Source organism: Thamnophis elegans, chromosome 8 (assembly GCF_009769535.1).
Source record: "Thamnophis elegans isolate rThaEle1 chromosome 8, rThaEle1.pri, whole genome shotgun sequence".
NCBI lineage: Eukaryota > Metazoa > Chordata > Lepidosauria > Squamata > Colubridae > Thamnophis > Thamnophis elegans.
Genome location: NC_045548.1, coordinates 61525894 through 61553591, shown reverse-complemented (window position 1 = coordinate 61553591; position 27698 = coordinate 61525894). Strand labels below are relative to the sequence as shown.

The window sequence follows — 27698 nt, the reverse complement described above, 5'->3', positions numbered from 1 at the left end:
ATACCCAATTCCTGCAACCATTCTTCATAGGTTTTTTCCCTAGGCCTTTAATCATCTTAATTGATCTTCTTTGCACTTTTTCCAAAGTCTCAACATATTTTTTGTAATGTGGTGACCAAAATGGGATGCAATATTCCAGTTGTGGACTTATTGGTAGTAATACTTCACATGATTTTGATTCTATGCCTCTGTTTATACAACCAAGGATTGATTTACGGTAACCTTTTTTGGCTGCTTGCACACACACTGCTGGCTCATGTTTAAAGGATTGTCCACTAGGACTCCAAGATCGGTCTCAAAGTTACTGTTTTTGAGCCAGGTTTCAACTATTCTGTTCCTGTGCTTTTGGTTTTTCCTGTCTAACCATAAAACTTGCTTTTGTCCACATTAAATTTAATGGATAGGACCCATTGTTCACGTCTGTCAAGATCTTTTTGGATCGTGATGGATTCTATCCATCTATATTAACCATTGTTTTCTCCTTCTTCTACTTCCCTCAACAGTGTCTGTTACTTATTTTCCTATAAACCACTGCTCACATGACAAGCATTATTGGGTCCAAGACAATTGATTGATCTTTCCAGTCCACTATACTCTTAGTAACTATCTCCAAATCCATATTTCAGAAGCATCTGACTTCTTTCTCTCATTCTTCCTCAATATCTAGTTTTCATGGTTGTACAGTACATTGACACTGCAGAAGCCATTGTTTTAACTATTCTGAGATTTGCTGTCAGAGAAATAGCATTCCCTGTCAGTTTATCTAAGTTGGCTATGTCCTTCCTGTTAGAATTACCTCCTTCTTCTGCAGCGCCTTGACTTAATCTGTAATTGAGCTCAACAAAACCATCTACCCCTTCATTTCTTTATCATCAGCTGTCAATTCCCTAAGAATGTTGACAATATTAGCTTTTTCCTTCTTAATATTTAGTAGAATACCAGATTTTTGCTTTTCACTTTTATTTTCCAAATAAAGTTTTCCAAATCTTCTTTTTAATTAATGCTAATAAAATGCTGCCATCTGCATTGTTAGCACTTCATTCTGCAATTATAATTCCAGCTGTCATTTTTCAATTCAGCCATTCCTATAAGGTGCTTGCTGCAAAGATTAAACAGAACTGAGGACAACATGCTTCTTGTTCTCTCCCATGGTCGTTGACCTATATCTTCTCATTTTATCCTGGAATTTAATAAACATTCAGTTGGTATCACAAATACATTTGTGCTTTTGCCTTTGATAATTCGGTTGTTGTCTTTCCATCCTTTCTTTCTAGTAAAGTCAGTTCCCAAATGCATTCTTCCTTTGCAAATGATTCAATATTCTATTCAATATTTTTCTTTTAGTTTAATCATGGGTGCAATGAAGAATATTTATGGTCAAATAATAAAACATGTATCATGACTTATTAACCCTATTAGCCATCAGAACACAAGACACAAGGGAGGGTTTTCACATCATTGCATAATATCATGGTAAATATTATGTTTACATCATTATAATTAGTTGTAGTCATGCTTAAATATAGTCTTTAATCTTATTTTACCTCTATAGTATCTTTTCCTTGGTTCCTTTTGAGCAGGCTTATTTTAGTTGAGAACATTCCCCTCTTTTCTCTGAACTGAATTCTCTGTTCTATGACGAACATAGCTTATTCTCTTCTTGTTATTATTATTATTATTTTACTGTGATGTTCTCTATTATGTTTTTGGGTGAAAAATGGAGGTGAGGCCTGAGTGATTTCTAACAGCTTTTAATTCAATACCACCTGTGAGGCAACTGTTGCTCCCTGAATGACACAGCTCCTTCTATAGGGAAGCTGATCAGCCCACAACCAATCAGGAGAGAATATTTTCACACTCCAACAGAGGACCATACTGAGAACTTCAACTGACAACTATGTATAATACATAACATTCTCAATTGAGAAATAATTTTAGTCTTTTTTTCTCAAAAATAGAAGCTGCCATTCAGTCGTTGTATTACCTAAGGTTTTCATCCTCCGTGAAGATAATTTATTTGGAAAACCCACTCATATCTTTTCTTCTTCATTTTTTTTCTGCTGTAGTTGTTAACAGTTTTTAGTGTCTTATCTCATTCGACAATACCTTAGGTGCTCTTTCACTTAATCTGTTCTTTACCTTGATTTCATATCTTGATTGTAGGTCTCCTTTTTTAAAATCTGGCTGGCACATCATTTTAATATTCTATATTTCACTCATTTACTTGGTACCAGTATTTCATGGTCTATTATAAAATCAGCACTTGAAAGAATCCTGCATCTGTTTCCTATTGTGTGATGAGTTTAATTCTGATGTTGTTGAACCAGTGATTTTGAGGTGCAGAATTTCCATTTATGTTGTTTAATCAGGTGCTGGCAGGGAACAAGGCAATTTCTTTACTGATGTATGTGTTAGTACCTTTTGAGCTCGCTGAAGCTTAGGTAGTTTGCAACAGTGATACCAGGTGCAGTTTGTCATGGATTAATTCATTTGTTCATTCATTCATTCCATGAATGAATGTCCAAATGAGACAATCAGAGAGAGAGAGAGAGAGGGAGAGAGGGAAGGAGGGAGGGAGGGAGGGAGGGAGGGAGGGAGGGAGGGAGAGAGAGAGAGAGAGAGAGAGAGAGAGAGAGAGAGAGAGAGAGAGACCGAGAGAGAGAGACCTTTAAACTTCAGTTCGTTTTGTCTGCAGGAAGGGATCACTACCTTGTTATAGTATTTCAGCAGAAGAACACAGACATACCTGCTAAGCCCCCAGCTTTTATAGGAACCTTATGAATGATCTACTAAATTTATAATAATATTTCTGGACAATTACATTAGATGATGATCATGCACAGATTGTATTTCACATACACATTTGGAAAGTCCCTGCAGAACCAAACTAGTTTAGGCACTCTTGTGATTCTTAGTGCTTAGTAGAACTGACAGGCCAAAGGTAAGTCATCTTGGTATAGGTTGGGTGTCTGCAATTTGCGGCTCCGGAGCTGCATGTGACTCTTTCATCCCCTTGCTGTGGCTCCCTGTCAGCTGAACCCACCACTGGCTGCCCCTGCCCCTCACCCTCCCTTCCCAATCACTCTTCACCTGGCCTGAGAAAGTAAGGGTGATGGCGGGGGGATGGAAACTCGTTCCATATTCCATACTTGGAGCACAAGAACTGGGTTAGCGTGGCTGGAGGGGGGGGTGTCATGTGACTGGGAGTGAGTGATATTGAGTTGGCCATGCCCACACAGGTTTTGGGGCTCCTGGTGTTTTCTTTTCTGTGGGAAACAGGTCCAAATGGCTCTTTGAGTGTTTAAGGTTGCAAACTCCTGGATAGATTAATAAATAATTATTTAAAATGGTGTTGCTCTGGTTCAGACACATGAGTCAGTCAAGCAAATCATAGGGAGCCAAGGTCTTACATTAAAGTAAGAGTTCATCTCTTAGTACTTTTAATTTAACATCCACAAGTTTTGCCAAAAGTTCTTGTTTGGTAGATTCATGAATGTTGCATTTGCATTTGCACTTATTTGTATTACAACCATGCCTATCTCCTGAACTGTCAATTTCCCCTCCTCTAATTCCATGTTACTCTATTTCTCCAATTTTTGCATCCCAATAATACTAGAAATACACCCTTTATAAACAATGATTTTACCAGCAATTGCATTCTGTCCTACCTTTTCCACCTCTTTCAACGGGATAGAGCAGGTTTTTATATTATTATTCCTTGTTTCTTAATGTTTCCTTCCCTAGTATAGTAACATATATGTAAAAATGTTACCAGTTAATCATTTTTATTTATTGTTTTATTGTATTGTGCATAGCCTAGAATTACTTGGGGATTTAGACTACTTAATAGAATGAATTAATTTCTTCTAACATATCTAATTTAGGATACGTTCATAGGTTTTTTGGTTTGTTTGTTGATTTAAAACATTTATGTAGCTGCCCTTATTATTCCCTTCTCAATCTCCAGATTGATTAATGAAAGGTCATTATTAATCCCAAGGAGCTATAGGAAAGTCTTCAAAAAGCAATGACATCAACTGACATCCAAATTTGCCAAATGTTTGATCTATATTCATATAGTTTATTTATCAACAAGCTAAATGCAGATTGCCATTGGCTTCTTCTGTGTTTGACTAATATACAATTTCCAAAGCATGATCCCTCAAGTTCTGTGCTTTAGTTATAATTAAAACTGTTCCTCCCATAAAGCTAACTTTAATTATCAGCTTTATATGTTTGAATTATTAGCAGGATGTTTGAGCATAAGCTGGCTGCAGTCTGCATAACACTCCCTTTTCCAAATCTTTGCAGCCAAATCTACAATTACAGCTGCATTAGGGCTGTCAGTTTATTTACATCATTTCATGTGGCTGTCAACTGTTTCACTCCAAGCATTTTTTACCATGACAAATCAAAACTGTTTCCCATCATTTTAGCTTAGGACTTTCAAAGCTATTGCTCTAATTTAATCTTCCAGTTGAAAGTGCATTTTAATTAAGGGCCAATAACTTTGGAGACCAGTTTGGAAACAGAATGCTCATTTGACATGCAATTAAATGTTCATTCTTGTAAGTTCAGTGCAACCTGGAAAATAAAGCTTGATGAAATTGGGAAATTTTTTTCTACCATTTAAGAAAAAGAAAGAAAGGAAGGAAGGAAGATGAAGAAGGAGAAAAAAAGAGATTCTGATATATAATGCTAATAGTTGCAGCAACATTTTATCAAGTCTTAATAGAATTAAAGAAGCCACGGGATGCTACCTGCAATTGGTTTTGGGTGAAACACATTTTATACCTGCAACTGGAGAAGTTTACTGAACTCCAGTTAACTCAGTGGTACTGACTCTTAAGTGCAGGTACCCTATTACAGATGCAATTAACACCTCTGTGTAGAATACTGATATCTTTCTATGGTGCTGAACATCAATCATTTCTCCAAGATGAACTTTGGTAACCTCTAACTGCAATAACTCAATGAAAAACTTTGCACAGTAACTGAATGAAACATTATGCCTGCAGAGATTTTGCTTAGGGTAAAAGGGGTAAGTCTGAGCAGGTGAAGCTTTCTGGAGAATTGAACAAAACAGAAAACTGTTTTGATGAGGGAAATGCCTGTAGAGCTTCTCAGTGATCCAGGTCATAGTTGTCTCAAAGGTGCTTTTTTCCCCCCTTCAAAAGGCAACTGGACTGTTTCTTTCCTTAAGGAAGAAAAAGAAAAAAAAACTGTTTCTCTTTGCATCCAAAAAGCTTCATCAATTCTAATGGCGAGTAGATGAAGGATAGGTACTGACAATTGAGACTGGAGGGTGGGGAATGGAAGGATAGGTTCTGAGGGGATGGTGGGAGGGAAAGTGAAAGAATTATATTTCTTTACAGTCATCTGGTCTCTCTGAGGGCAGTTGAGGCCACTTGGGGGTTTATCTGTGCCCTGTGCAATTGGTTGTGGACTCTTCTTGGAATTGCTGCAAGGACCGTGTGATAGACTGGAGATAGATGGTGTCATAGTCCTCCCCCTCTGTTGATGGTGGGGTGTTCAATTCTAACATAGATGGATTCCTTTGCCCCATCTTTCCAATCAATGATTCTCTCCATCCAAGATGTTCCTGTCTTCAAAAGAGTGAGCTTTGTCTATCAAATGCAGGTGGACCGCTGAATCTTGTCCTGATGAGTTTGATCTCCTATGTTGTGGCATGAACTTGTGAAGTGGTTATTTGTTTCACCAATGTACAGATGCACACACCTCACTGCATTGTATAGCATATATCTCATTGCCCAGTTTGTATCCAGGTGTTTTATCCTTCTAAAAAATCCCTGCATTTTCTTAAAATCCAGAACCAAAGTTTTCCCCTCTTCAGATATCTGGGTTTATATTATTTGAATGAAAAAGCAGGCCTTTCATTGCTCATGGTAATGGGGTCAGAGGCAGTCGTGGGGTGCCAATTTTTTTACTACCGGTTCAGGTGTGCTCCCTTGCATGCTCACATGATGTTTCTGCGCATGCACAGAAGCGTCTGGGCGGGTGGGCGAGGCCTCACTCCACCGCTACTACCAATTTGCCAGATCCTGGCTGAACCCAGAGCAACCCACTTCTGATCAGATGTATTCTACCGGTTCAGATTGCTTCACCCAAACTGGTAGTGGAAATCGTGGGTGCCCCTGCCCAACTGCTATATGGCATCTCATTTAGGCCCTTTTTTTTTAGCAGAAAGCACATATGTGGAAGGCTTAGCGCGCTCACTCATATTTGCAAAGCAGTAGGGAAGGTAAGTAAATATCACCCCTGAATGGGATGGTATAATATACTACCCCTCACATAGATGTACAAAGCTGTGATATGTCCCTCCTCACCATGCATGTGACCTGCTTAAAGTGCCATTGTAAGAGAACATTTACCCCAAGCTGAATTGACCCTAAGTGGCAACAGAGTGAAGAATCAAAGTGACTATGGCCACAATAAATTAAATTGTTTCTATTCACTGACCAGATCTCAGAGATAGTATTGCTTGAAGATAGTGTTTTCCATTAGGTGATATACTATATGTATTTTAACCCCTTAAACTCTCCTACATGCGTATATAGTATGCATCCCTGTTCCTTTGGCAATTAATAAGTATCAGCAACTATAATGATAGGCTGAACATTACAGTCTCCCTAAACATTAAGAGAGATGCACTAGACTAGCAACTAGGAGAGTGTGAGTTCTAGTGTCATCTTAGGCACAAAGACAAATGTCTTTCTCATATGCCTAACTAGGGGACAAGCAACTGGATGGACCAGTCTAATCATCAGGAATCAAAACTGAGTCAAAATCACCCCTTCTTTTCCCCTTCCAAAAGAGATTTTCTTAAATAATTTGGATGATGAGTTGTCAAATTTACAGGTGTGCCCAGTTTTTTTTTTTTTTAAAAAAAACAACATACTACAGTAAGTAGTGTTTCAGCAATTTTACTTGATGCATTTTGATGCAAAAATGGTGTCTCACTATTCAGTTTATTTGGCATTTGGCACTCTGTAAAAGGAAGAGAGCAATGGCTGAACAGGAAATTGTCCATACTGAGAAGGTCACTGCAACAGGAAGAGGGGGATGATTGCAGAGGACCGACAAGAAGTCATCCACACTGCAAAGATAACTGACATAGGAAAAAGGGCAGATAGAAAGATTTTCCCAGCCAAAACAAAGGATAATAAGTCACTGTGTTTGTTTGGCACACATAGTTATTTAATTTTTAGAGATGTTGTGCCTCCTAAAATCAATTTACCTTGAATACCAAAGTACCACTGCACTTTAAAACAAGACAATCTTCCTTGAGATTTCTGCCTATTAAATTATTAAATCAAATTAGAATGTCCAACTAAAGAGATAGTGGTTTGCAGTAGCAGTTTATGTCCTTTTGTTTTTCCCTCCCAAGCAAGTAATATTGAAAAACCAACCTTACTGTAGATGAAGGAGTTTAGGCACTTGTTTTCCATTACAGTAGCTATCTGAAAAGGTTAAATCATGGCAACTGGGCCAAAGTTTATTAAAACTGACACACTTCATTACTCAACCACGCAACTTCTTGGAATAAGTTACTTGGATGAGTAATGAAACATCTCAGTTTTAATAAACTTTAATAAACTTTGGTCCAGTTGCTATGATTTAAACTTTTAAGATATTTTTGGCCTGGATGGTTGAATCTTTATTTATATATCACTTTTCATTTTGGGGAGAAACCCCCTGCAGTCTGTATGACAAGAATTGATTCTTTCCAACGACTCTCTAACTCTCTGCCTATCCAAATTTTGACTGAAGAAGTTACTTGGATGCGTAATGAAACATGTCAGTTTTAATAAACTTTGGTCCAGTTACCATGATTTTATTTTTGTCCTGGATGGTTGAATTTTTATTTATATATTACAATAACTAGTTCTTTACAACAGCTGTCACCAACTGGTGGTCCATGGACCACTGGTGGTTCATGAGAAAATTTTGATGGTTCACAGAAAAATATTTGCATTTTTATATTGCACTAAATCAGGAGTCCTCAAACTACCCGGCCGGATACGTGCAATGAATGTTTATGTTGATGCAGAGAGTCTCTCTTTTTGGGGGCAGAAATTCTGACTTCGGCTTCCTTCAGCCTCCTGGTGCAGGGCTTTGTGTGAAGGCTGGAGGAAGTGTTGCTGATGGTGAAAAGCCAGAGGACCTTGTTCCAGTGGGACAGCATCATGGCCTGGAACTGGCTGACCATCTCTGCCCACTGAGCCTTCAGGTGCCGGTACCTGGCCTTGCACTCCTTCAGGTCTTCCCTCTGCTTGGAATGCCTATGGTCGTAGCCCTCATTGAGTTGCTTCTCCTGAGTTTCCTTCTTGGTCAGATCCAATTTAAACTGAGCCAGCTGTTTTGCCAATTCTTTTTCATGGTGGCTGCTCACCTCCAACAACTGCTTCCTGTTGGGGGCCTAAGGAGCCCAGGTGGGGAAGTGAGGAGTGGCTGGCAGGGGAGGGGTGCCCCCTGACATGAGTGACATCGAGTTGGCCATGCCCACCCAATCACATGATCTCCTAGCTACACCCAGCCAGTCAATCATTAGGCAGATTATATTAGGGGTCCGCAGGATCTAAAATTATGAATGTAGTGGTTCCTGAGATCTGAAAGGTTGGTGACCCCTGTTTTACACCTTATCTATCACTAAGAAACAAGGCAGTTGGAATGAGCAATATGTCTTTGTTTATTGGAGGAAGTCTAAAAAATAAGTAGACTAGAAAGTAGAAAATAGGACAGCAGATAATCTCTTGGGAGATTCATGGATAAATGGATTTTGTTCCATCAAGTCTCCTAGTGACCACATTGATAGATTTCTCCATGAACATCAATCCTTAACCTGGTCTTTCAGTTACACTGGATTTTAATTGAGTCCATTCATTTAATTGCTTTTTATTTTCTTCTCATTCTTTCTAATTTTCCTAGCATTACAGCCTTCTCTGGAGAGCTTTGCATGATGTGCCTGAAGTGGTATAATTTGAACCTGGTCATTGGTATCTTGAATAAGAAGTCTAGGTTGATTTATACAATGATCCATTAGTTTGTTTTCTTGGCTATCCACTATATTCTCCGGAGTCTTCTCCAACAGAGAAGAGTTCAAAAACATCAATACTGTACTGATCTTGCTTCTTCAAAGCCTAGCTTTCACTTCCTCGAGAGATTTGTACATTTATCTATTATTTTAACTGTATTTTAAGACAAAAGATCTAGTGTAAAGTACCTGCTGTGTAATTACGCATTAGGTGGTCCTGTTTATCATTAGTAAAAAAAAACTTTAGATCATCTTCCACAAACATATTGAAAGGGAAACAATTAGTAGCCTTCCATTGTGTCTGATTGAAAATACCACCTTAGAAATAGTCCTTGATTTATGACTACAACTCCTACCAGAATTTCCATTGCAAATGGAAGGCAATTATTAAGTGTTGTGCCCAATTTTATGACCTTTTGTGCCATGATTGTTAAGTAGCTCACTGCAGTTAAGTGAATCACATTGCGTGAGGAAGCTTCAACTTCCTCCATTGACTTTTCTTGTTGGAACCCAGCTAGGATGGTGGCAAATGGGGATTATATAACCCTGAGATGCTGCAACCATCATGAACACATGCTGGTTGCAAGGTTGCCTGAATTTTCATCATGTGATCATAGGAGTTCTGTGATGGTTGATGTGGTCATGAGTGTAAAGATTGATGTAAGTCACTTTTTTCCATTGACTATAGAGTTTCTCAGTCACCCAGGTCATGGTTGTCCCAACTGGACTTTCTGGTTTTTCTTTGAAGACATTTTGTTTCTCATCCAAGAATAAGGTGACCAGATTTTAACATTGGTAAAGCGAGACACCATTGACCGGGGGGTGGGGTGGGTGGTTCTTGATTAATTTTTTCAAAAAAATTGGGACTTTTTAAAAACACCGCGGGATGCAGGACAAATTGTTAAAAATTGGGACTGTCCTGCCAAAAGCAGGACGTCTGGTCACCTTATCCAAGAAGCTTCTTCAGCACTGACTGGATGGTGGGGAATGGAAGGATTTATGCTCCTTGCAGACAGCTGGTCATTTGTATTCTTTTAGCGAGTCATTAAGTCACCTGGAGGTTTATCGGTATCATCAGGGTCACCTGAGTGGTGAAAATGGGTTTTGGCAAGAAGACTGAACATTTGAAGTATGCAACTGAAGAATAGGGATAGCCAAATCCGGCCCTAGGTTCTGCCTTAGTTTACCTTCCCAATAAGCAGTCAAGTCAGAAGATCATTTAAAAACAGTGTATTAGGTTACTTTGATAAAATGGGATGTCCCTATAAAAAAGGAGAACCTCGAGCTCCATGTTACATTCCTTATTATAGTTACACAGCAAAGAAAATGCAAGAGGAAAATTAATTGGACAGGATAAAAATAACCTCCCCTTTGCCTAGGATATCAGTTACTTGTAGTCAAACATGTTACATATTTGCATCCCATAATATCACACATGGATAGTCATGTTGCATCTATGGATTATAATTTGTTTACGGTACTCTTCTTTGTTTTTGCAAAACTTTATTATTTTTATGTATTTTGTTTCATTAAAAGGAGAAGGGGAAAGTTTTTACCATAATGTTTTTAGGTGCTTTAAAAAAATGGTAGGTGATAGTACACAGTTTTGTAAAAGTATGCCCATCTGTGGGAGAGTGGGAAGAGGAGAAGATAAAGAGAAACTAAATTAGAGGCTAACAGATCCTATCTTCTTTCTTGGAAAATAAATATTCTCTGACCAGTCATGTTGTCCCAGAAAATGTTATGTAAACAGGTGTGCTGATTATATTATTTGATCTAGCTCCTTCTAAGGCAAACATTCTGGAAGGTTTAAAATAAGTTCTGGTGAGAAAACATGGTATTTTGTAGATCACCAGACAGATGTCAAAACATTTGATTGCTACAGACAATAATTTTTCCAGAGGATATATTTTTTTAGGACTAAAGCAGAAAACCTGAATAAATCACATAACAGAATCATCCCTGCTTTAATGCTCCGACTGAGAGATAAAATTTCTACTTGATGTAAGACATATTACTGCGCAGCATTAGACTGATGAGGAAGAATTTTCCTCACCAGTCTTATTTGATTTCAGGAAGGATAGATGAAATATCAGTAAATGCTTAGTCATTTATAATTAGCTCTGCTCTGCTCTGCAAAACCATTTGCCACTTGGGCTTTTCTTTTTTTTCAAAAAGATTTTGGAACAAAAAATTTCCTAAATTTTATTTTGAAACTGCCTTGAACTTTTGAGTGTTACTATTAACATAAAGAAAATATTCATCAGTCAGCTCAGCAGGATTCTAGGGCAATAAAATAATATAGAGTTTGCAAACAAGGAATATTTGAGAATCAGTGATATAGGGTGGTTAGTGCTTGAGGTTGATCAGGGCTATTTAGCTTCAAATCTATGTCCATTTCCAAACGTTTTAATTATTTCATCTTAAGCATTCTCACAAAATTGCCCTGGACATAAAAGCTGGCAAGGAAAGGGATTTGAATTGAACCATTTAATGAAAAGGCAGTATTTGCAGAAAGAAGAAAATGTTGTTCCCATCTTCTACTTCTTCTAAATATTGTACAATTTTTCCATTCAAAAAAGCCACCGTTAAAAACTATATGGGAAGACTATATGGGAAGACTTTATCCAAATTTAATGTCATTAGGGTTATGTAAATATATGTCAACATGGGATTTTGCAAATCAGGATATAACCTAATGAACTATGACGAAACTCTGAGCAAGTAGTAGCCACCTGCTCAGATAACAGCAGGACTAGCATTCCTCTGCTGCCCATTGCCACCAAAAACCTCATGTGGAGGTTGTTAGTTTTTCAGCTTTGTTTACTTTTATTTTTATTTACCATTGCTTAGGGTGTTTGAAAGATATTTCAGGAGAATTAATAGCAATAGCAACAGTACTTAAGAGTTTTCTGTGCATAGTGCATTAAAGCACACTGTGAATGGTTTATAATGTCATCATATTGTCCCTATTAATCTGGGCCCTCCTTTTACCAACCTCAGAAAGACAAAAGGCTGAGTCAACTTGAGCCCATCAGAATCAAATACCAGACTGTGGGCAGAGTTAGCCTGCAATACATCATTCTAACCACTGTACCACTAATACCCTAAAAGCAGGATATAATTAAATATAAAGATGTTAGAAGGAGACTGGCTGAGCCAAGGGAAGGAGTCAAACAGGAAGTTAGACTAGAATCTCCATGTTGTCAAAGCAGAGCAAAGTCTGACACCTTTGAATGCCTTTGTCCTTTATCTCTTACCCATGTGCGAACTGTCAGTCTAAGAAGAATCTTGTGTATAGGTTTGAGCTATAAAGCAGCTAATTGAATGCTTCACATCAGAGTGGGTTGCTGCCAGTTCGTCCCGGTTCAGGCAAACTGGTAGTGGAATTGAGGCCTGGGTCACAGAACCGGCAGCGACCCAGGCATGCCATGCCCCGAACCTATTCCCTTGCTGTGGCTGCTGCCATTTTGGATTTTAGTGACTGGGCATGCGTAGTTCATTGTAAATTGTTCTGCACATGCATGCAGAACGATTTACATTGAATAGCACACATGTGCAAATTATGTGAACTGCGCATGTGCACAGGTTGTGTGTGGGTTGCAAACCAGCAGTAACGCCTGCAGCAACTCACCCCTGCTTCACATGTGGGTTTGGTTATTTGCACCTGACAAAATAATCAAGAAATATGCTAACCCTTAAGTTAGCATCTCACAGAAGATTTTTTTTCCCCAAGAAGTGTTTTGAGATTTCTCAATCCCTTGGAAAAAGATTTGTTTTTCAATACATTTTCTCTCCTGCCAATTGTCCCATCACACTAAGAGTAACATAACCACAGTACACTTTTGAACATATATGAGCTGTGGTGTTGCAGTGGTTAGAGTGGAGTACTGCAGGCTGCTTCTGCTGATCACCGGCTGCCAGCAGTTTGGCTGATTGATTCTCATCAGGCTTAAGATTAAGTCAGCCTTCCATCCTTCCGAGTTGGGTAGAATGAGGACCCAAATTGTTGGGGGCAATATGCTGACTCTGCAAACCGCTTAGAGGGGGCTGGAAAGCACTGTGAAGCAGTATATAAGTCTATATGCTATTGCTAAATACTATATAAAATGATAGTCAGATCTTTTATATACTGATAGTTGCTACCAACTGCAGTCACAGACAGCACCCTCATATCCAATCTATAATGGTTGATAATAGGTCTATATCTGATCATATTGAATTAGGCAATTTAGCTATATACCTTAAATAATTTATTTAATCTACAAGCTTTCAAAACATGCTGGCCATCGTTCAGTTATAATGGCTTTACAAATCCAATCAAGCACAACTGCCAGTATTATTAACCATTATAATTAATTGAATTAATAACACATCAAAGTGAAGGCCCTGCCTATGATCTTCAAGAAGCTATAGGGAAACCTTTATAGAGCCTACAGGAATCGTTTGATGACTTACTGAAGGATTTGTATAGAATTACAGTGGGATTTGTTAATCATTTTTAAATCTCAATTCCATCCTCAGTTCAATCAGTGGAATGTTTTTAAGGTGCCACTTGGCAGAAAAAAAGCATACACACATGCAAACATATTCATCACACTGTCCTTTTTCAGAATACGTAACTCACACAGAGGAAAGAACAGGTATAAGAATTACATCAAAGAAATGGAAGACATGAGATAAGAAAAGGAAGGTTTGTATAGCTGTGTAATAAATCTAGTTTATACCAACACTCTTCACTAGATCCCTCTATCTTTTCATCCTGCCAAACCATTCTTGCTTCCAATGTATCTTCATTACAATGGAAGCTTATTCATAACACACACAAAAAAGAACAAACAAGCCAGCTTTTTTTATTAAAAAAATCTTCAGAGATTTTGCACAGAGATAAGTTAACTTCCTTTTGCTTTGATTGTGGACATATTTCTTCTTGTGTTTATATGCATTTTGCAAGAATGTTGTAGAACTACGAGTAGAAATCATCTGGAGTGACAGTTATATTGTCTCTTAAGACAGGGTCTTTAATCTCCCTAGATGCAAAACTTAATGTTGCTTTTATTTTTGAATATGATTTTTATTGAAACTTTAAAACAAGAAATTATAAACTATTCCAAACTAATAAAGTAAAGAAGAAGAAGAAATGAAAGAAAAAAGTGCAAAGAAAAAAAGGTGAAGAAAAATAGAAACAAAGAAAACAGATGCAAAGGAGACTCCAGTGTTTTTCACAAGTTATATTTAAATCTCTCTGTCTAAAATTCATATTAGTTTTCTTTCTATAATCTATTCTGTGTAGTCACCAAAGCCATGAATAACAAGGTCTTTTTAAAATGTAGATAGTGTATTTTCTCCAGTCAAATAAATTAATTTATACCTAGCATATAAGCGAGATATGACAATTTCATCAACCATTCCTGCATAGTGGATAGAAGGGTAGTGTCAAATCCATTCAGGTGCATATAATAATCTTGCTGTAATATATTTCATATGCTGAAATAATCTTCAATGACTTGTTTTCTTGTTCATTTGTTAATCTTAAAAGCAAAAGTTTTGGCTTCCATGGAATATTGATCTTTAAAATCTTCTGCATCAAAGTATGTATTTGAATTTAAAAATGATTATTTTTTTACATGTCCACCATGCATGATAAAATGTCCTTTCATGTTGTTCGCATTTACAACATGCATTTGAAGTATGTTTGTACATTCTGCATAATTTCTCTGATATCACAAAAAATCTAAAAAATGTTCCAAAAAAATGTCTTTAAGATCATAACGTAATCCAAATTTCAACCCCCTTTTGCCACATATCTGCCCATTGGTTCACCTGTAGCAGGGTGGGGTTCAAAAATAGCTGCCCGGTTGCTGAGTGGGCATGGCCATGTTGAGCATGGCCTAGTCAGCCTCCTGCTCCATGGTGGCGGGAGGATTTTTGCCTTCCCCAGGCTCCAGAGGCTTTCCTCCAGTCTCTGGGAGGGGGGGGAAAAACTGTGTTCCCCAAGCTCTGAAGGCCCTTTGGAGGCAAGAAACAGGCCCATTTCCAGCCTTCTGAAACTTCCAGGAGGCCCCTTTCCCCCCCTCCCCAAACCTCCACACGGACCCAGCACTTACCTTGCATCCAAAATGGGCGTGTGGAGACTCCTGGGAGAGGAAGACAGGGCCAGCCAGGGGTGGGATTTGCAAAACTTTTAACCCATATTAGCTTAGAGCTCTTTACAAAACTGAAAGTTTTTGAGCAAAAAAGATTAGCTTTTTCCTCTCAAAAGAGACCACTAGCTCTGTCATGCTCGAATATGATGGAACATGCAGAGAACTTATGAAGCATTTCTGATGGTTCCCATATCTCTTCTTTTTGATGTTCACCAAGCCAGTTCAGTATTTCATGCTGACTCTGCATGGCTGTTCCAATTACCCTTTAGATGGTGACTCTAGCAAATTTAGATGAGCAGAAAATGGTAGTGAAGGTCTCAAAATTGATAAATCTTCTGATGCTAAACTTTATATTTAGCATATCTATCATGATAATATTTGGCTCTTGACAAATGTTTATGATATTTGGGGGGGGGGATTTTTGGAAGGTTAATGAATTTGAGAATCCGAACTAATATTGATTTTGTATTTACAAAGAATTAAAAATTTCATGAGATGCTAGGTTAAGTCTCAGCCATAGCCAAACTAGTGATACATTCCAGATTTCTCAGGTTCTCAGATTTATACACATCTAGAGGACACCATAAGGCTGATATCTGCTTTACCATTTCGGAATGAAAATTAAGTTGCTCTTTAAATGTACATCCATCTAAATAGCTCGTTCAAAATAATAATCTCCCTTCAAACTATATACACTACCATTCGTGGATTTATTTGCCATTCATGTTGGATAATTTTATTCAAGTGCAGAACTTAATTTTATCATTTTAAAGCTTTTTAAGCCTATAAAAATCAAGTTAATGTTGTGTGTTTTCCCACATGCATGAAGTATTGATAGTAATGAATTTGAACACACTTTTTTCTCTTGTTAGCATCTGAATAATACTTATATAGAAAGAAACTTATGGGAAAGGGATAAAAGCAGGAAGAAAATCCATTAAAATAGCAAAATTACCCCATTAAGGCAATTCAACAGTTAAAAAGAGAACATTGACTCATTCAAATTGTACAGGTGGTTCTCAACCTGTGGTCCACAGATCCTTGGCCGGAGGCTGCAATGTCTTCACAGGGATCAATGAAGGCTTGAAGAAATGTTATGATTTAAATTGTGAGTTACATTTTGTGGGTCCATGGCCACAAAAGGTATTTATGGTGAACAAAAGTTGAGAACCACTGAACCAGTGGTGGGAGTCACTTACCCTTCCCTACCAGTTTGCAAATGTGAGTGCACGTGCCACACCTGCACATGTGCAGGTCACGCATTACATTGGGGCTGGTGGGTGCAGCCCAGGGGTGGGTTTCAACCGGCTCGCGGCGGTCCCTACGAACCGGTTGGTCGGCGAACCCGGAAGTAAGTAACTTCTGGGAACGGCGACTGGCCCACCTGCCCGCCCGTGCTCCTTACCTGGTTTTGACGAGTTCTGCGCTTCCACGCATGCGCAGGACGCATACAGCGCCTGCGCGATCCTCCAGGAGCAGCTGGAGCATCGCACAGATGCTAGTACGCATGCGTGCGCCGCACGCATGCACGAGGACGCCGCTGGCCCCGTTCCAACCGAACCGGTTGGAATGGGGCGAGAAACCCACCCCTGGTGCAGCCTCTCATAGCCGCTGCTACTGGTTCGCCCAAACCGGAGAGAACCGGCTGAATACCACCTCTATACTAAACTACATAATATCCTGCATAGTCTTAAATAGTAAACTCCAAAGTTCATTACCTTAGTCTATCTAATATACAAAATATCATCTCTAAAATATATTACTGTATTATTTTCTACCTGGTGGAGCAATGATTAAACTGCAGTATTGCAGGCAAATTCTGCTCACAGCCTGGAGATTGATCCTGATAGGGTTAAAAGTTAACTTAGCCTTCCGTCCTTCTGAAATTGGTAAAATGGGGATTGTTCAGGGCAATATGCTGATATTGTAAACCACCCAGAGTGTGATATAAAGCACTATGGAGTGGTATTATAAGTCTAAGTAGCTATTATTAGTGTAAGCTGCTTTTCAAAGATGATCTAACATTTCAAAAGATGCAAATCTACATAATGATATTGGAGTGTCATTATGAAGAATATAAATATCATATTGTTTCCATTTGTGCTCATTCATATGCATTGTCAAAAGTGGTGTTATGTTGATTGATTGATTGATTTTAATTATGTTGTCCAACTCAGAGTGGCACAGGCAGACTTTACTGGTGTTTCTGAAACTTGGCAACTTTATGATGTATGTATTTCAATTCCTAAAATTCTTCAGCCAGCCATGTTGGTAGTCATCAAACAGAATACAAGTGATCCAAATCAGTGGTGGATTCCTAACTGGTTTACTACCAGTTCGCTGGGAGGGCGTTTTGCATTGCTGCGCATGCACAGTTGATTGAAAACTATTCTGTGCATGTGCAGAAACATGCCAGTGACTGCAGAAGATACCGGGACCCGGTTTGGGGGCATGGCAGCTGTGGGTCACTGCCAGTTCCAGCAACGCAGGCCACCATACCATTACCGGTTCGGCTGAACCAGTCTGAACCAGTAGGAACCCCTCATGATCCAAATACTGAGAAGAAATTATCATTGCTCTTCTAAAAATACACCATCCCCCATATTTTTATTTTATTTTAGAAAAAAAAGTTATTAATTTGATGTAGATGTATCTATATACTTCGCTCTGTTTCTTTTTGTTTTTTACACTGGTCACTAAGTGAAACATAACTGACCCATAACTGAAAGATGAGTAAGGGAGGCAGAGACCTATGAAGAGACGTTGCAAAAATTGAGCATACCTAGTCAAATGAAAAGAAGAACTAGAAGTGACATGAGAGCAGTGTTCCAAATATTTCAGGGGTTTCTACAAACAAGGGAGGAGGGTCAACCTGTTCTCCAAAGCACCTGAGGACAGGACAATAAGTAATGGCTGGAAATTTAACATAGATAGATTCAGTCTAGAATTAAGGAGCCATTTCCTGAACTGAGGAGAAATTTGCTGGAAGCAAAAATAATGGATCAGTGGAATGATTTGCCTCCAGATGTTGTGATGTGCTCCATCATTGAAGAATTTTAAGAAGAGATTGCAGCCATTTGTTTCAAATGGTGTAGGGCAGTGATGGCTAACCCTTTTCCCATCACATGCCAAAAGAAGGGAGGCACAGGGGGTCATACATGAGCATGCCCATACCAATAATACTATGCATGTGACACCCCCCCATGCACATGGGCATGTGACCCCCACACTTTTGGCATGTGATGGACCTGTTTTTCATTTCCCCAGACTCCAGAGGCTTTCTAGGAGCCTGGGGAGGGCAAAAGCGCCCTCCCGCCCCCCGGAGGCCCTTCAGAAGCTTCAGAAGGGTTTCCTGAAGCCTCCGGAGAGTGAAAAACGACCCAACACACAAACCAGAAGTCAGTTCCTGAACTTTAGGGAAGTTCCGGAGGACAAAAAACAGCCAAAAATAAAGGCCGAAGTTAGGCATGTCCTAACAAATGGGTCCGTGTGCCACCTGTGGCTCGTGTGCCATAGGTTCACCATCACGGGTGTAGAGTCTCCTCCTTGAACAGGGAGTTGGACTAGAAGACCTCCAAGGTCCCTTCAAACTTGGTTATTCTGTTCTGATGTTTTGTTAAAGTCCTGTTCTATTGACATGATATTACCCCTCCCACAGCAACCCTATAAGATAAATTTGAGTGAATAACTAGCTCAAAGTTATTAAGTGAGTTTCTGTGGATTGAATCTTGGTCTAAAGTCCTAGCAAAAGAACTATTGTACCATACTGATCTCATATATAAGGTAAGATTTAGGGAATGCCTCTGAAGGAAATAAATATTTATATATATCGACTGAAGTTCTAGGCCTGAAAGATAAATAACTATTTTTAATTTTAAAATGTAGCTCAAAAATACAATATGCTTAACTAATTAAATTGCTGTTTAGCACAGGGAAAACTTTGTCTCTGATTGCCAAATTTCAGCATTTCTTTCTCTTTTAATTTTGAATTATGCTACTTAATTTCCATTATATCCAGTGTGAATAGAAACTGTTTCAAAGAATGAACATTGCTCTGTATGAACCTGTTCCTAGTCATCGCTAAAATTAAAACAAGTCAGGGATATTGGAGAAAATGCAGAACAGATGGGAATCTAACTTTTATTGCATTTAACTCATGAAGCAAATCATCTGGAATAATTTTATGACAAAGGAAGTAGTACAGTCATATATTTTTGAGAATACAAGACAGCTTTCCTTGTAGCCACTTTTTCCTGCTCTCTATTTCAAATGCACTTGGGAAAGCACAATAAACACCTTTCACAAAGAAGTTTTCTCTGTGACAAATTCATGATAAATTGCAACATGCATACCTAGCATGCATAATTATTTGTTTTAATCTTTTTATTGTTCATTTACTTGTACATTTTATCCATGTACAAGTAGGAAGAGTGGCATGAATAAAAAGAAAGGCCCTTGTTTATAATGTATATTCTTCACAGCCCAATTTGAAAAGATATGAGTACTACATTAAAAAAAAATCCTTGGAAATGCAGATTTGATGTGCTGGAGATTCTCACTTTGTGTGATGGATTGTGTACCTGGAAAAGCAGTGGAGAAGGATCTTGGCAGCACCACAGTTTGCCAGGGAGGTGATAGTATATTCCAGAAAAAAGTCCAGATTAATAGACAGCACATTCCCAAAATGGATGAGGGAGAGGGAAGAGGTTCAGAGTATAGCTACACCCTAGAATCTCTCAGGATCTATCTAGTAGTATTAGAACATTATAACTTTAGATTAGCAAGATTCTGTTCCATTAGGTATAAAACAAGTTAAGGATTGGACTCAATTTGATTTCACTATGTCTTTTTGGGCTTGGCCTGATACTGTGCCCTCTTTGTGATGCTGCATATACCAAAAGGAAAGCAAAGGTCTTCTCTCAATACTTTACCTTTCAGGTAGGAAAAAAAAACACCAGTCATTTTAGGTTAAGATAAATATGTGTTCTGGCACTATTAACATATTGATATTCTATATTTTGTCCTTTCAAATTAGGATTAGGTTCAAGGTTCACTCAGACTCCCAACCTTCCAAAGACCCAAATTGTTGGAAGCAATATGCTACTCTATAAACCATTTGGAGAGGGCTGTAAAGCACTGGAAAGTGGTATATAAGTCTAAGTGCTATTGCAATTGGGGAGCCCTAAAATAGTGGGATATCCTTCCTCTAAAATATTCTAATTCTAGGATAGGTTCTACATTCAAGGGATTTTTGTTGTTGTTCAGGTACTAAGTATTGTCCAATTCTTTGCGACCCCATGGATCATATCATGCCAGGCTCCCCTGTCCTGCACTCTCCTGGAGTTTGCCCAAATTCATGTTCATTGTGTTAATGACCATCTCATTCTCTTCCATCCCCTATTGCCCAAATTCATGTTCATTGTGTTGATGACCATCTCATTCTCTTCCATCCCTTATTGCCTTCCATCTTTCCCAACATGGGGGGCTTTTCCAAGGAGTCCTTTCTTCTAATTAGGTGACCAAAGTATTTGAGCTTCAGCTTCAGCATCTTTTCATTTATGCAAAATGAAGAAATGGGATTCAGTGGCAAATTAAATGGAGCTTTTTATTCTGAGTTTTTTATTTTTTTTTATTTCATAAAAAAACTTAAAATTATTTTTTCCATGATATAGAAATTTAGAATACCCAAATTCAGTCACAAAAAGATGAATTAAAACAAAAGCTGTAACTGCCACCTTAAAGGTTTTATCTGCATGAAAGAAGATAATTCTATTCCAGGTGGACTGTAGCACAATTATCTCAAAGGTTTCAAATATGTAGTACGAGGAGAATGCAGCTGTTAGATCCTATTCAACCAGTGTTTGTAAGGAATATATAATTTTGTTTCATAAGATTCCCTAAATTCCGTCCTTCGGGCTGAGTCTGGAATGATATCAAATAATATTGAGTGCAAATTAGGTATGTTAGTTATTGGCTAAAATTAATTTTTAACCCAAGCCATTTGGCCACTCTGACTCTTTAAGATAAATTCCAGCTTTTGGTGGAAATCATTTAATTGTGCCCTAAGGTATTGTGGAGTTTCATCTTATGCACTGATCTTAATGGGTTTTGAAGAGGGCTTGCCATTCCTTAAGCAACATGACGGAGAAAATAACCTCAAACTTATTTCAGCCAGAGTCCAGCTTACGTTATCTGAGTGAATAATAATAATAATAATCAGGGTTTGTTTGTTTGTTTTCAGGTTAACAGGATTTCATCTTCCTCCATCTGTGACCTCCACAAAATCTGTATTTTCATTACGATTAACCAGTGACTTTGCAGTGAGTGCTCATGGATTTAAAGTATATTACGAAGGTAAAGTAATATATTATAAATATGCATGTTAGAACTGCAACAGCTTATGTCAACATTCAATTTTGGAAAACAAGTCAGTATTTATGAACCATAAGGGCGGACAAAGGAGGGCAAATTATAATAAAGGAAAACAAAGGCGACAATTTATATTACAGTCATACAACTGATGCTGCACAGTCTGAGATCCTACAATAAGAGCATATTAATTCTATGTATTGCTACTTAGATGCGTCTACTAGATAGCCAGCTGTTTTCTTTTTTCTTTTTAATTAGCCCATATTAGTCTAGCCCTTGGTGCTTATGTTTCTTCATCTTCCTTATATGAGAAACGTAGAGATCATACTGTGACTGGGATAATCGTGTTCTGCTGTTTGATCAACCTGATTTACAGCAATTAGGGGCAACCAAGAGTGAAAATCAATGAAACGAATGCAAGGAATGTTGTAAAAAGTACTAAAGAAACAGCATTGTTTGTAACAGGTTGATATACATATACTGTATAATTTTTTTAAAATTGTTTAAAAGATGTTGAGACTTTGGAAAGAGTGCGAAGAAGAGCAACAAAGTTGATTAGGGGTCTGGAGGCTAAAGCATACAAAGAACGGTTGGGTATGTATAGTCTAGTGAAAAGAAGAAAGCAAAAGTCTAATCTAGTCTAGTAACATAATAACAGTGTTCCAATATTTGAGAGGCTTCCAAAGTGCCAGAAGGCTAGACAAGAAGCAAAGGATGGAAACTAACTAAGGAAAGAACCAACCTAGAACTAAGGAGAAATCTTCTGATAGTGAGAACGATCAACCAGTGGAGCAGTTTGCCTTCAAAAGATGTGGGTCACTGGAGGCTTTTAAGAGACCAGTCAGTCATTTGTCAGAAATGGTATAGGGCCGTGGTGGCGAACCTATCTCACAGGTGGCACAGAGAGCCCTCTCTGTGGCCATGCCACCCATTGCCCTAGCCCAGCTTCACTGCACATGCATGTGTGCCCCCCACCGGCAGCTGATCTTCGACTCTCTGCTGAGCATGCGTAGGATGCATGTGGGGGATGCACATATGCATGTGTGGGGGCTCTCACATTGCATTTTGGGGCCTTGCGCAGTTCCCCTGCACTCCGTTTTGACTTCCAGGTTGGTGCAGGAGGCCTTCCAGCCCCCAAAAAGGGGCACAGGGGGGCTGGAAGGCTTCCTGCACCAACCTGGAAGCCAAAACGGGGAGCAGGGGTGCCACACAAGGCTCCATCGAACCTCATTTTGGCCCTGGAAAGCCTCCTGTACCAACCTGGAAACTGAAAATGGGTCAGGGGGTTAGGTGCACATGCACGGGGGGGGGGGGAGTCACATGCACATACACAGGGATTGCACACCCATGCATGTGGGTGGGGAAAATGTGTGTGTGGGTCACGCATATATTGCATTATGGGTGTGGGTGTGCTTTTGACGTTAAAACACAAAAGATTATCCATCACTGGTATAGGGTTTCCTGCTTGTGTAGGGAGTAGGACTAGAAGACCTCCAAGGTCGCTTCCAACTCTAATGATCTTCTTATGTTCTACTTCCTTCACAGTGACCTAAGCCTCTCAGATGATACTATAGTGCAGCTTAGACTATTTTAGGATGGAATGATTCCCTCCCCACACTTTGTAATGAAACGAGCATTTCAGCTCATGTCAATCACTGTTTGCTTCACTTGGAGCCAACAATAAGTAAAAAGAGAAGAAGACAAAATATTAGAAAATATCTGATGTGGTATCAGTCTGGATGGTTGAAGTTGTGATGGGCTAGGGAGCTTTCTCTTTCCTTGTGATGTGTTTGCGGCTCATTTATTTCCTTGCAAGTTCTACATTGCCACTTTTTTTCAATGGAAAATGCTGCTTTATTATTTTTGGTTTTCTTCTATCTCTCTCTGATTATCTTTGAGTTCAGGATTGTACTTGACCCTATTTGAATGTTACGGCATAAGACTTTGTGCATTTTTTTTCATCACTGGTGTTTCAGGATCCACTAATATTTGATTAAATTACAGACAGATACTTAAGAGATAATTATACTCTAGAGAAATCAATGTAAATTGGGCCACTTTCCATGCCAGCTTCCAGTTTTGGCATCCTTTTATTGTGACAGCATGTAAGAGTTCTATCAGGGTGGCAACAAGAAGCCAGAGTGAATTTTTCGTCCTTTCTTTTCCTAGCCAAGCATGACCAATAAAGGAAATTGATATATAGCTTAAAATAAGCTAAAAAATATTCCATTGAAGGAACAATATTGTAGCTCAGGGTTGACATGAGGGATCTTTGAACTAAGTAACATCATCAGTGCTATTGCTAATGATCAGCTCTAGTGCTGATGATGTTACCTAGTTTGGATAATCCCATATTTTTCAGTGTATAAGACACTACTTTTTCTTTAAAATATTCACTTGAAAATTGAGGTGCGTCTTATACACAGGAGACTGTGGAGAAGGCCATATATGCCAGATGAGCCTCTATCTTATATACAGCTCTATCATTTCTCTCTATTGTAGTTGTTTCATATATCACATTGACACTCTAGGTTTCATCTCTACTGTTCCTGTGGTGCATTTTCTGTTCTTGTTGTATTACTCACTCTAACAAGATGTCTTCTTCACAGCAATGGCTTATAGTGTGCTTACTACAAGAAACTACATGAAACATGGCGGCATATAATACATAAGAGCCATAAGAGTGCAGTACTGCAGGCTGCTTCTGTTGAATGCTGACTGCCTGCTGACTGCAATTTGGTAGTTCAAATCTCTTTAGGTTCATGGTTGACTCAGCCTTCCATCCTTCCAAGATCAGTAAAATGAGGACCCAGATTGCTGGGGGCAATATGCTGACTCTGTAAACTGCTTAGAGAGTAGTACAGTGTAAAACACTGTAAAATGTATATAAGTCTAAGTGCTATTGCTATGGGGGCATCTTATAGATGGAAAAATATAGTAAATGTCTGCAAGAAAGCAACCAAATTCAGAGAACACCAATAACGTTCCATTTCTCATTTCCTTTTGTTTTGTTCCTATGATGGGCTCCATTTCTCCTTATTTATCTCTTGCAAAAGAATACCTTCATGATATAATCAGAGAAGCATTAGGCTTGATTCAGAGAACCAAGAAGGCAGCCATGTTGCTTGGATGAGAGAAATCCAATTTATTTTTCCAGCCAGCAATGCATAGTGACTGTAAAATGAAAATGGGATGAATTCCACATTGAGCTCCTGGAGAAAATAAAATGAAATAAAGAATAAAGAATGATCTTCACTTATAAAAGGGAGATTTTCTGGCTAATACAAGGACTGGAAATTGAGTAGGTGAGGGGCTTCGAATATTTAGATCCAGGGTTAGGGAGAGCATCATCAATAGGGTAGCACAAGCTTAAAAAAAAGTTTTTCAGCCATTTTAGGATTCTCTCATACAAAAAGAGTAGAAAGTATCTCTATAACTTTCAAATTATTCTCAGTCAAAACCTCTGGCTCAGCTGCTCCCAGCTAGGCTCCTATCCAAAAGGCACATAGATGGAAATTGTACAAATCAAGTTCATTAGAGCAGTGTTCCAAGCCCCAAAATGTATATCTAATACAATTCTGAGATTTGAAGCTGGTCAAATGAGAATTGAGGTCAGAGCATGGTTATTAATCTTTAATTACTTGTTTAAATACCATTACTTTCCAGCTGGGCTGATTCCATCCATTGTTTCCCCCAAATGAATTTGAATCCACTTGAGACTCAAGCAATAGATATAGATCTTCTATCTTGTGGCCTCTTCCTTTACTCTCTAGATCTTCTTCATTTCACTCAGTTATTAAAGTTATTAAAGAAAGGCACTTAGACATTGAAGTCCAGAATGAAAGAGGTCTCGTACAAAATGTATCATGTCTCATCTGGACTACTGCAACTCTACATGGGTCTATCCTTGAAGAGCATTTGGAAGCTTCATCTGGCACAAAATGTGGCGGCATGGGCAGTTCTTTTGATCCTTAGGATGATCAATACTAACACTACTGTTCCATACGCTGCAATGGGTGCCAATGTGCTTCTAGATGCAATTCAAGCTATTGGTTATTACCTTTAAAGCCCTACATGCCAAGATGGGATTCTACTGGTTTGGACCGCTTTGGGTCAACTGGTAGCTCCGCCCATCAGCTTGGAGAGAACCGGTTCACTCCGATGGACAAGTGGGGCTGCCTGTCTGCCACTGCGCTTTCCTGACCCTTGTCTTCTCAGTTGAGTTGCGCGGCCGAGCAGATTGCCACGCCTCAGCTGTTTTCCTCCCCAGCAGTCAGAGGTGAGTTGCTCCGGTTCAGCCTGGATCAGGTGAACTAGTAGTAGTGGTGACGAGAGCCTCTGCCCGGATCGGGTGAACTAGTAGTAGTGGTGACGGGAGCCTCTGCCCACCTGCCAGGACATGCCCAAACTGGTAGTAAAAAAATTGGCAACCCATCACTACCAGCAGTAATGCAGAAGGTAAGTGTTCTCAAAACTACACATGCATGCGTAGTATGCGCCAGGTGCATGCATGAGCGAAACGATCCCACCCAAGCAATCCCACCACTGCCTGCATGGCATGGTTCTAGGTTATTTGAGGAACCATCTCATTCCATTGGGACTGGCCTACCCTATCCACACGGGCACAGGAGGCATGCTCTGGGCCCTGTCGATTAAGGGAACTTGGCTGGTGGGGTCCAGGAGAAAGATGTTCTCTACCTCAACTCCCACCCTTAGGAACAGCTTACTCTCTGAGGTGAGATTGGCTTCCACTTCTGACCTTCCACAGAAGCCTGAACACCTGGATCTGCCAGATGGCTTGGGATCCAATAGGGGAGCATCAGTCTGCACGTGGTTGATAAACTAAGAGGCAATCCCATTTCTCTCCCACACATCCTGTTCCCTCCTGCATCTTTTAACTATAATTTTATTTTGATTAGGATTTTATTTTTATTTTTTAGAGAGATGTAGTTGTTAGGATTTTAGTGTTTTAATGCTGTATGGAGTCATTTTGTTATGAAGTGGACTGCAAATAAATTCACTAGACAGACAGACAGACTGACTGACGATCCTAGTCATGGAGATCAAAACTTTAGAGATTGGTCTCCTAAAAGTAGTGGCAATACTATAAATTACATCTACTTTAAAAACATTAAATACTAGACATTTCTAAATTCAGGGGAAAAAAACCTAAACTTTAATGTGTGCAATTTCCTAGAGTCCCTAATGTCCAGATGTTTTGGAAAAGGTTAACTTGCTAAATTTAACATGCCAGGCATGCATTCAATTCAGCTGCTTAACCACAATAAGATTTGAGCAAGAATGCCCCTTGATTTTGCAGCGAACCCAAGCATTAAGAACTGGCTAGGTATGTAGTACAAGATGAATATGAACTTCAGAATCATTACCACACAGGGCAAAAATGTCTGATAGCGCTCTTCAGGTTCCAATATCCACTTCATTAATCTTCACAGAATGAAATATTAATTAGATAGATAATTAGGATTCCCAACTAATAGCTGAGAATTGCAGCAAGAATTTTTGCAGTGCATTGTTCTATATAGGGCTTTGGCTAACCCATGCAGGAGTTACCTCTGGTTGCCTAAGGTTGGATTGGGAGAGATGGCCTCGGAGTTGGTCAATGTGTTGCCTCCAAATTCTACCGTCCTCAAGCTCCAAATTGTAAGACAGAGGTCTAGTGATTTCTGCAATTGTGGCAGGAATCCAGAGAGCCCCCCCCCCGCATAGTTTTAAGTGTAAACCTGATCCCCTATGCTAAGGGTAATCTTAGCCAGCGACCCTCAGAAGCTCGGCGGGGCATCTGCCAGTGGTTGCACTTGGAGTGATGTGCCGGTAAAGGAAGAATTGGGCTACCCGTGTTTGCCAATCTCCCGGCCCCATCCTGGATAGGGCTTCTTTTGCAGATCACACCATTCTCTCCACCTGTCCATTACTGGCCGGATGGAAGGGTGAGACCAGGGCATGTCTGATTCCCTGGGTAGCTAAATAAGTCTCAAACTGGAGGGCCGTGAATTGGGACCCGTTGTCCGAGATTAGGATGTCAGGCAGGCAATGGGTGGAGAAAAGTCTCTATAGCACTTTGATGACCACCTCTGCTGTGGTGACAGCCATGAGGACTACCTCTAACC

At 39.2% G+C, this 27698-nt stretch overlaps 1 protein-coding gene across 1 annotated transcript in view; it reads left to right on the top strand.

Moving 5' to 3' along the window:
* The window catches only part of CSMD3 (CUB and Sushi multiple domains 3), a 791530-nt gene that overhangs the window by 137163 nt on the left and 626669 nt on the right, over positions 1–27698 (top strand). Inside the window, 1 exon segment of the mRNA XM_032222292.1 lies at positions 21443–21555. Within this exon segment, the coding sequence (XP_032078183.1) occupies positions 21443–21555 (113 nt within the window).